The 15,072-nt window shown below is 37.0% G+C and overlaps 1 protein-coding gene across 1 annotated transcript in view; it reads right to left on the reverse strand.

Moving 5' to 3' along the window:
- Nucleotides 1–11,331: 11,331 nt before the first annotated feature.
- The window catches only part of PRKD1 (protein kinase D1), a 305,664-nt gene continuing 301,923 nt past the window's right edge, over nt 11,332–15,072 (reverse strand). The window contains exons 17-18 of the mRNA XM_058666284.1: nt 13,093–13,178; nt 11,332–12,316 (exon numbers count right to left, since the gene is read on the reverse strand). Coding sequence (XP_058522267.1) covers nt 12,098–12,316; nt 13,093–13,178 — 305 coding nt within the window. The 3' untranslated portion in view covers nt 11,332–12,097. The remainder of the gene's footprint in view (nt 12,317–13,092; nt 13,179–15,072) is intronic.

A 15,072-nucleotide genomic window follows, 5' to 3' on the forward strand; every position in this document is an offset into this window, starting at 1 on the left:
CGGATAGTGGCTGGCACAGAGTAAGCGTGAAATAAAAGTGTGCTTATGTTACAGCTGTGATTTTGCTGGTGACCATGAAATGCGACTGCACGTGTTGTTTATGGTTTTGTCCCTACCCTTGGTTTCATTCTGCATGCTGATGTACTCTAAGGGAATCCTTGAGGAAAATGCTGAGTCAAGCTAAAATCATTCCCCTTCGGTCTAAATAAGAGCATTCAGAGACAAATTGTTTATAATTCAAGAGAACAAATGTGTTACATTTCAGTAGTTCAACTGTTAAGGTACAATGATCTCAGAGAAAAGTTTTGTAGAAACTATTCTGAAACTGAACATTCTAGATAAAAGCAAAATTTAATGTTCCATCTTTTGTTCTTGAAATAGAAACTATGATACACTTTTCCAAAATGAATATTAATGAATATAATTAAAGGCACATTATGATAGTCTGCTGATTTACTCTGAGGGTGGCTGAGAATTCATTGGACAAGAAACTTTACTTAGACATGAAGACATGGAAGATTTTAAAGTTTATTATGCTAATTATCTTCTGATATAAAGGCTAATTAATTTTACTTTGATTAGCCGGTCATTTATAAATTACTGATATTCTGATACACCTGCGATGTTATAGGTTATGATTTGAGGCTTTAATAACCTTTTCTCCCCTTGAGTTCATCGAATTGGGAACTGCTTGCAGAAAATGAACTAATATGGAAATATGAGAATGTTGTGGAAATAATTCTTCAAATGAATTTAGGTATGCTTTAATTTTTTTAAATATAGGATTTCTCATTACATTTTAAAATACTTTCATTTTGGGTTATAATAAAAAATAACTTGTGATCACTCAAAAGGAATTAAGTTGATTCCACCTGTGTTGAAGGAAATTGACAGCCATGCCAATACCTATACATGATAATATAAATAATATGTTCCAGGGGAAAAAGTTGCTTTTGAATTTACAGGGACCCACCAACATTTCACTGATGTTATAATTCATTTAATGGATTGTTAGGTTTATCAAACTTGTTAAGTACACCAAAAATAATCTGATTTTTCAGGTATTTTTATGATTTGATTCTATTACACTGGTGAAAGTTTATTATTTACTTTCTGGGCTGTAACAGGTTAATTTGTGGGTCTCAAAAAACATGTGCCCACATCCTTAGTCCTTGAATCTGCAAAATGACTTTGATTGGTAAAATGGACTTTGCAAATGTCATTAAGTTATGGTCTCAATATAAAATCGCCCTGGGTAGAGTAGGTATAACATCTTTACAAGAAACATATGAGTCCAGATGGAAACTGAAATTGGGATTGGAGTTATGTATCCCCAAGCCCAAGAACTTCAGAGCTGCAGAAACGAGGGGGAAGGGAGGAAATGCACTTTTAAGAGCTTAAGTACATTTAAGCAGCTGATAGTTCAAGGGAATAAACCAACCCTGATGAACTAGTTCTCAGATGAAATCTTCTATGGAGATTGAATTTAGTATTTTTGGTTGGAGTACATGGAAAAACTGATAAATCTATTTTTTCCAATTCTATATGTATTTTTATTCTTTTACAGTATAGATACTTGGAACATGCATGAAAAAAGTTGAACTTCAAAAAATCAAATGCTGTTGTAAAACTGTATCACAAGGAACACCATTTATACAGTACAGGAAAGTTCTTTTCTCTAAGAATATACTTGAAATTTTTTGCATTATTTTACAAAAAGTCTTCATGGTTCATTTTTATTTTAAGGAGATATCAACATCTATGTAACATGTGGGTGAAAGTGTGAAAAAAAAATCGGTAGATATTAGCAGAACTGATTGAAGTAAACAAGTCAAGCCTGTTTGGGGGCATCATCTTCGGGTCTCCCACAAACCCCAGGCCTTGGAGCTTGCCTAGCCTCAGATCATCCTCTATAACAATAGCTTTTAGGCTTTGGCACATGTAACCATAAGGGCTTGTTCTCCAAGTCTCAGATTTGAAGAACATAAAAAACACATAAAGTTCAGTTTTAGGTATATTAAAACATCAACCCTTGTGTCTCTCAGTTGTTTACTGAGATGTCCACCAACGCTGTCAAAGGTAATCTCCTCAATAAGCTTGTCTGGAATAAAATCAGTTAAGCATGTAGCAATAACAATAATACTCAGGCATTTTTCCACTAAGGTACGGTATTGTGTTCACTGAAACAAAACAAAAATATATGTAAATAGGGAACTAAGGTCTTATAGCCACTGAAAGCTTGGGCTCTGGAGTTAGACTGCTTGAGTTTAAATCCTGGCTGCATCAGTTATTAACTGCATGACGTTGTATAACTTCCTTATCTCTAAACTTCAGTCCCCTATTTATAAATAAATATGTAAGAACATACAAGTGTAAATATGTAAAATATGTAAGAAAATGCAAGTGCATATGGTATAGATCCGAGTACATAAAGAAAATACAGGATATATAAAAGGAAAATATATAAGAAAGTACAATATAAAAGTAGAAATACTAAAACATCTACCATACAGCTCTCAAAGAGTTCTGAAGAGGGCTAAATGGAATGGTTATACTCTGGCACCTCGATTATTTAAATCTTCTGTACTATTATTCTTCAGATACTTATTTTAGGCTTTAGACTAAAGCACACTACAAGATTTGTTTGCTGACTAGGATTCAGGAAACCTAAACTGTGGTTTCTGGTTCCAATCAACATGGAGTAAACACATTCCACTGTCTTTTCCCCCAAACGCAGCTGGAAGCCCTGGACACAACGCACAGAGCAGCCGTCTCAGGACTCAGAAAGTAAATGGCAGCAGACAGATTTAGGAACGAAACCAGAACCTGAATTACTAACAAATCAACAAGTCGGCTCCTGCACCTTTCTCGCTGGTGTCTGCTGGCAATGGAGTGAAAAGCTGCTAGAACCAGGGACTATATATACTTGAACAAAAACATGAGACACTCCAAAGAAAGCTTTTATATTTTCTCAGAAGTAGAAAGATGCCCACTACAGGCACACAGATTTGGCAAAAGCCTCTATTGTTTTTTTTCCCATTTCCTCTTGTTTCTCACTCCAGCTTCACTGAAAATAGCAGTGACAGCCAAGGGCTGGGACTGTAAGCTGGTAAGGCACCTAGAATTCCAAATGAGCAAACTCTTTCCTTTGATCAGAGAAACTATGGTCCCAAGAGCAAAAGGGGCAGCTCTTTGGTTTTTTTTTTTTTGTTTGTTTGTTTTTTGTTTGTTTGTTTTTTTGTTTTGTGTATCATCTATCCTGCTGTTGCCTTGCCCCGGAGATAGTCACCATCATAGTTATCATGTAGCAACGCAGGGAACTCAAAGCCATGATCTTCCAGCTTAGGAACCGTGCAGCAGATTCCCAGAAACAGACAGGATCAGAGAGATCACACAGAAGACAGAGCTCGAGAAATAAACTGCAAAACATTGTAAGTGAGCCTTTGGGTACAAATTCAAGAAGTCATGTTGAGATCTAACATTTATCAACATATCAATGACTCTGAGAACTAAATTTTAGGGTAGACTGCTTCCTAGTCTTTAGACTACAACTGCCTACAACAGACAAATCCAAAAGGCATTGTAAAGGTTTAACACATTGAACTGATATGAATTACTGCTCACAAAAGGCAAAGAGGAATTTACTAAAAACCAAGAAATGAGCCATGGATATTCTCTAGAGGATTTAAACAAGACAAAGATATAATATTCCAAAAATTCAGGATAAAATAAAAAAGTATTCAACAGAGAAAACATGAAAATATCAACATCACACAAGAAAAAATGACAACAGACGTCAATCCTGAAATGGAACAGCTATGGGAAGGATCAGAAAACAAATTTAAAACAGCTCTTATAATTTCTATGCATGCCAAATATTATTGTAATGAGTGGGCAAAAACTCAGATCAATAGAAGATATGAAAACAGAACTGGAGGCAAACTTCAGAACAGAAGAATTAAGTGAAGAATTTAAAAATTTCCTGGCTGAATTCAACAACAGAATAGAAACAAGAGACCAAAGAGACAATAAACTAAACACAGACTGATAGAAAGTACTGAATTTGGGGAAAAAATTAGGAAAAGAACAAATGGATCCCCAGGGCTATATGGGACAATATGCTTGAAATTAAGTCATTGAGATTTCAAAAACCTAATAGAAACTATTTAAAGAAAATTTTGGCAGACGTAGTGAAAACATGTGTTCGGAAATTTACTGTCATTGAAAACTATACAAGATAAATGCAAAAAAGATTAAAAATCCGTGTTCAGAACCTACATAATCCCAAATCAGAAAGCTAGTCACAAGTGAAATATCTTGAAAGCTTCTGAAGTTTTTCCAAAGAAAAATTACATGTGTGTGTTTATAATCAATTCATTTTACTTGAGAGAGAGAGAAAGAAGGATCTTCCACATGCTGATTGATTCCCTAAATGGTCACAACAGCACGAGCTGGGCTGAGGTGAAGCTGGCAGCCAGGAGATTCTTCTGGGTGTCCCATGTGGATGCAGGAGTTCAAGAGTTGATCAACTTTCACTGCTTTCCCACGCCCTAAGCTGAAGTTGCATCATAAATACAGCATCCAGTGCCACAGCTGGAGCATTAGCCTGAAATGCCACCATGCCTGCTTCAAGGGAAATAATATTTAAAGGAAACTGTCAGAAAGCAGGGCAGTAACATTTTAAAATACTGAAAAGAAGGCAGCTGGTGCTGTACTGCAGTGGGCTACGCCTCCACTTGCGACACTACCATGCCGTATGGACACCAGTGGAAGCCCTGGTTGATCCACTTCAATTCAGCTCCCTGCTTGTATACCTGTGAAGCCAGTCAGATCTGGTTGGAGTTTCAGGTTTCTGGCCTCAACATACCTCAGAAATGATTGTTAAAGCTATCCGGAGAGTGAACAGATGGATGAAGATCTCTGTTTCTCTCTGTAAATCTGACTTTCAAAGGAACAAATTAATTTTCAAAATTAAAGAAAGTAGGAACTGTCAACACAAAATTTCACATTCAGTAAAATTGGGGATTTGTGTACTTTATTTACACAAATAAAGTATGTATTTTCCCCAGTCTCTTCATTGATGACATTGTATGTTTCCTTCCAGAGGCATTTTTATTCAATCAAAAAACATTCCTTATGTATTTTCTTTTAATTTTGAATTTTATGGTACAATTCCATAGGGCCTGAGAGTCCACCCCCGACCAAATTCCCATCCCTGATTTTTCCCATATTATTGCAATAGTATATTCCTTCATAAGGAGTCTGGACTTTCATATTTCTTGAAGAATATTTTTGCTGCCCACAAATTCACTAATTCTTTCATCTGAGATCTTCTTTTTACCTTTATCTCTGAAGAGCATTCTTAAGTAACAACCACAATGAAACACTACTACATACTAATCAGTCTTAAATTCAACTCTCTTATTTGTACATCTTAATGGAGGCATATGGGAGGAGAGAATGAGAATCTGTTGGTTCACTTTTCAGACAGCAAAAATGCCCAGGGCTGAACGAAGGGCTGAGCTGGGAACCGGGAATGAAATCAAAGTCTTGGGTGACAGGAACCCAGCTCTTTCGGTCATCACCACTACCTACCAAGGACTGCATTAGCAGGAATTTGGGATCAGGAGCCAGACAGAAACTGAACTTAGGTACTCTGATGTGAGAAGCAGATAGAAAGTTTCATCTTAAACGCTAAAGTAATTAGCTGCAATGAGTTTGTCAATTTCTTAGACTTACCTTATAAAGTACAAAATCCATTCATGTGTATTATTTAACCTAGAAAAATATTCTCTCTCTCTCTACCCCCCGCCCCACAGGTCTTCAAGGTTCTGGGCCAGGTTTATAAGCAAACTGGATACATCTATATAATGGAATATTCTCTACAGTAAGAAAAAAAGAGAATATCCTATTAATTCTCAAAGCTGCCATCATGAAAGACAAAGGTTATATATCTGTAATTATATAAAATTCTGGAAAAGAAGTAACAGTAAGAACAGCTAAGCAGAATGGGGTTGGTCAGGGGTTTTTGCGGGGGAGAACCAAACCTCAAAGGAGGTTTTTGGAGTAGTAAGCTTGTCCCATATCTTGAATGTGGTGGGAGTTACACTTGTCTCATGTACAGAAAATTCTCATAAAATGTACACCACTAACAGGTCCTTGCTTATATACATCTTAATAATAATGCTGGGCCCGGTGCGCTAGCATAGTGGTTAAGGTCCTTGCCTTGAATGTATTGGGATCCCATATGCGCGCCAGTTCTCATCCAGGCGGCTCCACTTCCCATCCAGATCCCTGCCTGTGTCTTGGGAAGGCAGTCGAGGACGGCCCAAAGTATTGGAACCCTGCACCCTCGTGGGAGACCTAGAAGAGGCTCCTGGCTTCAGATTGGCTCAGCTACAACCACTGCAGCTGCTTGGGGAGTGAACCATCAGACGGAAGATCTTCCTCTCGGTCTCTCCTCTCTGTATATTAGCCTTTCCAATAAAAATAAATAAATCTTTAAAAATAATGCTAATAAATGGATATAAATATCACGGTTCATTTAGTCATGATTCAATGCACTACAATGGAAACAAACTGTGGCCATCTAATGCATCAATTTCCCTAGCTGAGAGATGCAAGAAGTTATTTTTTATTGCGGCACTCATAGGATTAATGAGATAATATTTGTGAAATGTTTTGAGCTCCTTAAAAGGAAGTTGCTATGCAAATATAAAGTGTTGTTATCATTACTCAGGCACTATGTTTTTCGTTTGCTTATATGATGAAGTTTATGATCATCTTCGTTTTTCACATTATTTTTAATGAATTGTAACAATAAAATGTGGTAGCCAAGATATAAAATGAAACACGTGTTAATGAGGCCATAAATTTGTAATTAGAATTTGAAACATCAGTCTGTCTAAGGATAATTGGCTCTAATGATTATTTCTCTATGTACACAAGCTACAATTTATGAAGTCCAAGTGTAGCTTATTCTGCATGGTTTTGCCTACAGAGCACACTCAAGTATACAGTAGAGACTACACAGAAGGGAGACGAGCCTGAAGGAAAAATTCTACTTAGAACAGTACGGTGCAGTTGATTTGAAGGCTAAAATAAGAAATGAATTTTACACAATTTAATTGAAAGTCATGGAGAAACCTTGAAATAAAAACATTGTATAAACTTGTGTAAAAATGAAACTGGATTTAAGAAACTTTGTAGTAGCCAGTATAGATCGGAGAGTACTAGTGATGATAAAAGTTGAGTTCACAGATATAAATCATATCAGATTTATATGATTTATCTGAAAGAGAATAGAACATTTTGGGAACTTCGTATAGACAGAAGCTGGACACCCACTGAAAAAGGAAGGTCACAGGAAATGAGGGCTGAACTACATCTGTCCTTTCATCAACTATATTCCCAAGACATGAGAAGTTGCTAAAATGTTCACCAAATGACCAAATCATCGCAAATACTGCTCACTGAAGCTTGGCTGATGTCTTAACACTAAGTTTTATGTATTATTCCAACTAATCTTTTATCAACATCCCTAATGAGACATGGAGGTTTTAGTGCTTTGATGGCCCAAGTTCAATTTTTGTCTGCTTCCACATCATTACACTACATTGGGAAAATGTTGAACAAAGAATCACTGATTACTCTTGCAGAAAGGATTTATTGGGGGAAACATAAATATCTTATTCAATAGGATGGAAACAAGCAAAACAAAATCATGTGATAAATACTAAAGAAAACAGGAAATAGGGGCTGGTGCAGTGGCATAGCCAATTAATCCCCTGCCTTGTGGTATTGGTATCCTGAATGGGCACTGGTCATGTTCTGGCTGCTTCACTTCTGATCCAGATCCCTGCTTGTGGTCTAGAAAAGCAGCAGGGAAGAGTTCTAGTGCTTGGGACCCTGAACCCACGTGGCAGACAAATCCTGGCTTTGGATTGGCTCAGCTCTGGCCATTGTGGTCATTTGTGGACTGAACCAGTAGATGGAAGATCATTCTGTCTCTCCTCTCTCTTAACTCTGCCTTTTAAATAAAAATAAATAAATCTTTTCAAAAAGAATGGAAATTATATGTTTTCTAGAAAGATGAGTAAGGGCTGAGCTGATTTGTTTGTATTATTCTGTTGAAGGAGGAAGCTGAGTCCATTGTTTAATTATTTATATTACAGTGTAATTTTGAACAAAGACAATGCGGGATTGTGGTGGTATGGTTTTCTCAAAAAAGGTTAGAAAAAAATCAAGTAAAAGGACTACTCTGAGAAAATTTAGAATGAAGAAAAATACTATTCAAATCAGAGGGACAGAGGAACAAAGCAGCCCCAAATGCTTAGGAAATCATTCAGAGTAATTATCCTTGGTCCTGCATTTCTGTATGTGGAAGAACAATTTGGCACCTCCTCAAGCCGTATGCTGATGTTAGCTGAGATGGCCTCTAAGAGCTTGAAGTTCTGTGGGGGTTATGCTCATACTCACTCATGTATTGTTATCAAGATAGGAGATGCTTTGGCCCATTTGAGTACGGGGAGTCATAGTGTTCAGACAAAATAAAAGAGGAGGAGGTGAGGAGAGACAGAGAGAAAGCCCAAAAGTGAGAGTGAAAGAGATTTAGTACATTTTTCAAAATTAGATGCTTTATTCTCACAAGACAATTAGTTTACTTAATAGTTAGGAAGCTAATTATGACAAATTCGAAGAAATGAGAAAAGTTGAAATTCTCTGAATATTTTCTTCTAATTAATATGTATCTTTAGTTGTAACATATCCCCTAAATTTTCTTTAAATTGTATGGATATCCCTATATGGAGGTTTCAGCACTGCAGACTTTCACAATGATATAATGGAATGTTAAGCAAGTATTTTCCAAAGAATAATGATATGACTACAAAAGTGTCCAAAACAGTCATTTCAGCTCTTTGGAGATGGGCCAGGGCATACAATAAATCAATAAATGTATAGTAAGAAAAAGTAACCTCTGTAAGACTAGTGGCAGTCTTTGATCTTTCAGCATGCTTCCCTCCTCTTCATTCAGTACTATGGAGTAAAGTAGCAGCTGGAACAGGCTGGGCAAACCCAGGGACCACTGATGCAGAAGACTAGCAAGAACAGTATTAGCTGCAAACGTCACAGCAAGTGAATGTTGCAGTACTGATTGAAACAGTCAATACACTGGTAGAACAATCAGAAACTTCATAGAGCGGTAGAGAGGAATTTTCCATATATCCTTGGTGACTGCGATGCTATGAGTTGGTGCAAGGCTGCATATATAGTCACAGGACACTGAGGAAGGCCTCAGGCATCTGCACTTCCCTGGTTGAATATTCGGTCTTGTACACGGAGAAAAAAAACCAACTGAGGGAAACTTATTAACAACTTAAACCCAACTTACACCCAGCTACATCAGCAAAGAGTAGAGACTTCACTAGTTCAGGAAATGTAAAATGCATGTGTGCACTACGCCTTTGTCTCCAGATGTCCTCTAAGAAGCCAGGCTTAAAAACTAAACAAACAACAACAAAGCCAAACATATTAAAAAAAAACCAAGTAGAGATGGTAGGTGCCTACTGCAAGAGAGACATACTCTACAGAATTAATTCAGGAGAGTTACTAAGCAAAGAAAACCACCAGGACGTTCACTGGATAAAGGAACATGACAGAGTTACATATTACATGTTACAGAGTTACACATTATGTTACAATTATATGTTACATAATACATATTAATACTATAGTAATTAATACTCATGAGGAGTGATACATGCATAGTAAAACACTGGAAATTGTCCCTGATAGGGTGAAGGGTTTGGGTAGACAGCCCAGATGTTTGATGTGGACTTTAAAGCTGCTGTTATAAACATGCTGGAAGAAATCTGCACACAAAGAATTAAATGCAAGCATGACAAAATCATTCATTCAATACAATTAATTAAAAAAGAAAATATAATAATAAAATTAAATTAAAAACAACTATATCTAGCACAAAGGGGGCAACTAGAGAGAGACAAATTATAAGAGGTACAAATGAGAAAAGAACGAGCAAGAGTTAACACAGCAACAAGAGAGAAAAATGGCAAGGATAAGAAACATGCTTTGGTTGCTGTAAGCAGGCCCACAGAAACAAGCAGCAGATTGAGGAGATATTTTGTATGTTTAGACCTATTTAAAATTTAGTAATAACATAAAATAGAGATTATTAGACTGAACAACTATTTTTTCCCATCCCTCTGAGTGGAAACAGAATCTGAAGCATTAATATCCTTTCCCAGTATGTTCCAATGTCTTGCAACTTATACTTCCACTATTACTTTCTATATTTTTTGTCTCATACTATGACATTAGCTGCTATGAAGAAAACAGCCTACATCACTCACTCCATTCACATAGTATCTTTTTTTTAAAAGATTCATTTATTTTTATTGGAAAAGCATATATACAGAGAGGAGAAACAGAGAGGAAGAACTTTCATCTGATGGTTCACTCCCCAAGTAGCTGCAGTGGCTGGAGCTGAGCCAATCTGAAGCCAAGAGCCAGGAGCTTCTTCCAGGTCTCCCACTCGAATGCAAGGTCCCAAGGCTTTGGGCTGTCCTTGATTGCTTTCCCATGTCACAAGCAGGGAGCTATATGGGAAGCAGAGCTGCTGGGATTAGAACTGGTGCCCATATGGGATACCGGGATGATCAAGGCGAGGACTTTAGCCACTAGGCTATTGTGCTGGGCCCAACATAGAATTTTTTAGAGCCATTGTTAGTTATCTCTTCTCCAGGTTTTAAAATCTTACTTCAGTTGACACTGTCTCTAGGGATTACTTTCTTGCCTTTTTTTGTGGTGGCAAATACCAGAATCATTTTGCTTAGAGAATATAAAAACCAACCAGAATCAGTGTTAATCTTATATATCAATTTCAAAGGCTGAGTGACAGAGAAGACAAGCAGAAAAAGAGAGAGAGAAAGAGAAAGAGAGAATCCCCCATTGTCCATAGCAGTCAGTGCAGGGGCCAGGCCAAGCCAGGAGCCTGAAATCCCATCCCGACCTTCCATCATGAATGGCAAGGACTCAAGTACTTGGAACCTCCAAGAATACACATTAGCACGCAGCTGGATCTGAGACAGAGAAGCTGGGACTGAACCAGGCACTCCAATATGGGCCGAGGAGTCCAAGCAGTCAGCCTCCATCTAGTATGAGTCTGCTAAGTCCCTAACTTATATTGATTCAATCAGAATGCTACACGTTTTTGTCCTGCTTTTGAGAGGACCTATCACTGTTCCTAATTGGTCTGAAAACACTAGAGTGGACCAGACATAAAAATAATTCAACCAAATGGACACATACTTTGACAAGATTATTTATTTGTTATTGAAAAAATACACAAAAGCAAAAAGTTGCTTAGCTGCTGGTTTTCCATAGTACAGCAGGGTATTGTAACAAAGAGTGAAATACATCTGTTATATATAGCGGTTTACATTTCTAAGGCATTTTGGTTTAATAACAGTAGGTTCTGCATGCCTAGGTGCATTTACTAGAGTTTAACCACACTGAGGCACATCAGGCAGACAGAATTAAAAACCATACAGTGGAATTCTTTCATGCATTTTTGCCTTAGGACTTTATATCCTTTATCCCACACACCCCACCTTTTGTTTTCCCCATGTGAGTTTTTGGAGTTGTTCACAGAACACGGGTAATAGCTGACTCTTCAAGAGTTTGATTACAGTGATAATAACAATGGGACACAGCAAATGGAACTATTTTGTGGACAGGTTCCATCCCTTTTCAAAGTGAGGTTCCAGTAAGAAAACCACTGATTTGCCAAGGCACTGCAGAAACAGGTTTAATGCATTAAATATAACATGAATCATTCACAATAACAAGTTTAGTGTTTCAGGGAACTTTTGTTAATACAACACAGTTGGTCACACAAAATACAAATGCTTCTGTTGATTTGTCTTGGCAACTCAGATGCATCAACAGTGCTAACAGTTTAACAGCTTGGTTCTCATCTGACAGAAAATAATGGCAGTTCTGCAAGGCAAATGTTAAACCTGACCGTATGTATTTGTTAATTCCACAGTGTTTTGACAGATTATAGGGATGGAACTCAGAGGATGCTGACACGCTCACTGAGGGCTTTCATCTCTGTTTCTTCAGTCTCAGGACTGTCACCGTGGCTAGCACTTGGATTGATCAGGTGTGCGGGGTACTGCAACCCCTGCTCACCTGCATACTGCTCCCACCTTGAGTCATCACTTTCATGGGTGATGTAGCGTTCCCCAATTTTGCATTCCAGTTCCCGTAAGTCTAACCAGGCTTGATAGTCCTGAAGAAGAAATTCCAAAACATTGCCAGAGAGATCATTACAACACAACACGTTTTCTCATATGTTGTCAGTTCCCACCATCAGTTACCCTTTTTTTCTTCCATTTTAACAGTGATGCATCCTTCATCACGTATCTGCAAGTGACAGCATGAGCAGCAAAACCATTCCACTCACCTAACCTTTACAAACATATACTACTTCTATAACACTATGGATCAAAGTGTATGCGATTAATATTTGCAGTCAAGTGACTAGGAACTTGGTAGCCCTGTGAAATGTAATACCTACAAATCATCTTTCAGTACTTCACAGTATCAGTTTTGAAACTTTGTGTTCAATGTGAAAGCAACAAATATTTAAGACATCACAGCAAGTGCATGTACTTTACATTTGCCATGCAACTGTTTCATGTTCAAATAGCCTAGCATTCAGAAATACAGCTTCTGAATAAATATGGTACATGACCGGATGGCTGCCTATCAGGATTACACATGCAAATACTTTTGAAACCTGGGCCTCTGAGTTCTGCTGTCATCATTGTTTTCTGCTGCTGCCGTTGGGTTTTTTAATTTCTCATTTGGTATATTCATGTGTGTCCTCTGTCAAATATTCTTTGTAGAAACACCATGACTAAATCCTAAGAAGTTACATGAATATTGGCCAACACATTTATGTTAGAATAATTACACTTTTAAAACAGCAGAAAACTTTCTGCAAATAATGTTAAATGCTATAAAAATTTCTCCAACTGAAGAAGATCAAGGACTGATTTTTACCTGTAGCCAAGGGTGACTCAGAGTCTTATCCACACTATAGCGCTTTCTCATTTTTACTTGCAGCAAATTATTGATAAGATCAATCGCTGAAAAACATTTTAAGCATTATTAAAAATAGATGAAAAAACAGGAACATATACACAATTCATTTCTAGTTTATTCCACATCTGCTATTTCACATGGTCAAGTGCAGCACAGTGATAACAGGGACTGAAATTCCAAACAAACAAAAAATTCCTTGAGAATTCTAAAACCACGAATTTCATTTGATTCATTGATCATTCTAATTAATTGGATATTTAAAAAATGGAGTCGGAAATAACTGTGAAGGAAACAGTATCATTATTTTGAATGATATGAACTTGAGTCAGTTTACCCCTTCAGTATCTTTATAAAGAGAGGGTCTACTGCTTAAATATGTCGTTTAACTATGACATACACTAATAGATCAATATCTAAGAGAATACATTTATTATTTTCATTACACATTATGTTTAATGCTTACTTACATAATGGGCTTTGAAGTACTAAATTGAATGACAGCCATTTGGACAGTGTATTTATGTGGAAAAAACACAGCATGACCTGTCATGACATATGACCCGTGATAAAGTCGGCGCCTACAAACCAATGAAGAAAATACTCATCTCCTTCACTCTCCTTTTACTTTAAAAATTACGAATGAATCAGAATTATATAAACCTGAGTCGATCTCATAGAAGAGAGAGAAAAAACGGACTCAGCAAGAGCCGTTCTCTGAAGGGTTAGAACTACAGTCCACCCTCCCTAGTATCCTTATCTGTATTAAAGGAATTAAGATTATCATCTCACTTTAAAATATCTGAGTGAGCACCTTATAAATCTGATTAAATCTCGACCGCACCACTGGCTAAAACATGCTGAATAAATGGATTATTACTTTAAAAAATGCAGTAAAACCTTAGTTTGTGAGAAGGCAGACAGTGGCAATAAGCAATAACTGGAGAGAACAATAACCATTTCATTCACATATGGTAAAATATAAAAGTAATCACAGATCACCAAAACTATAGTAGCATATAACATTCTTAACTACTGGTCTGACAAAGGTGTAAAACAAAGTTTTGCAAAACTATATTTGCAGTGATACTGATATCACACAGACATTTCTTTCCTTCTGTTTCCCCCCCGCCCCCGCCTTTTTTTTTTTTAGCTCCCACATATAAGGATGACTGTGAGGAATTTGCCTTTCTGGGTCTGGCTTATTTCATTCAGCATGATATCCTCCAAATGATTCCATTTGCTGTAAATGGTAGAATTTGATTCCTTTTCACAACTGAATTGTGTACTCTATTATGTATAAATTCCATAGTTTCTTTACCAATCCATGTGATGATGGATAACTTGATTCCAAATTTTAGCTGTTGTGAACATGTTGTTATAACCACGGTGGTGAAGATACCTCTTTGGTTCATTGTGTTCAAGTCTTTGGAGGTATACGCCTGGCGGTGGGGTTGATGGATCATATGACAAGTTTAATTCTAGTTTTTAAAAGAATCTCCACACCATTCTACAACGTGGCTGCAGCAATTCACATTCCAACCAACAGCATATCAGTGTCCTTCTTTCCTGGCATCCTTGCCAGCATTTTAACTTTGTGTTTTGAATTTTAGCCATTCTAATGGAGTGAAGTGATATCTAATTGTGGTTTATATCTACATTTTATTTCCCTTGTGGCTAGTGATGTTGAGAATTTTTTTCATAGGTTTGTTGGATATCTGCATTTCTTGAGAACTATCGAAGTCCTTCACCCATACTGCAACTGGACTGGTTGTCTTTTTCTTAGCTCTGTAAATTGCTTATCTATTTGGCATATGAATCCTTTGTCAGATAGGCAATTAGCAAAATCCCCCATTCTGCTGGATCTTTCTTTCTTTTTTAAAAAAAAATTATTTATTTTCATTGCAAAGTCAGATACAGAGAGAAGAGGAGAGATATACA

The sequence above is a fragment of the Ochotona princeps genome, chromosome 6, assembly GCF_030435755.1.
Source record: "Ochotona princeps isolate mOchPri1 chromosome 6, mOchPri1.hap1, whole genome shotgun sequence".
Classification (NCBI taxonomy): domain Eukaryota; kingdom Metazoa; phylum Chordata; class Mammalia; order Lagomorpha; family Ochotonidae; genus Ochotona; species Ochotona princeps.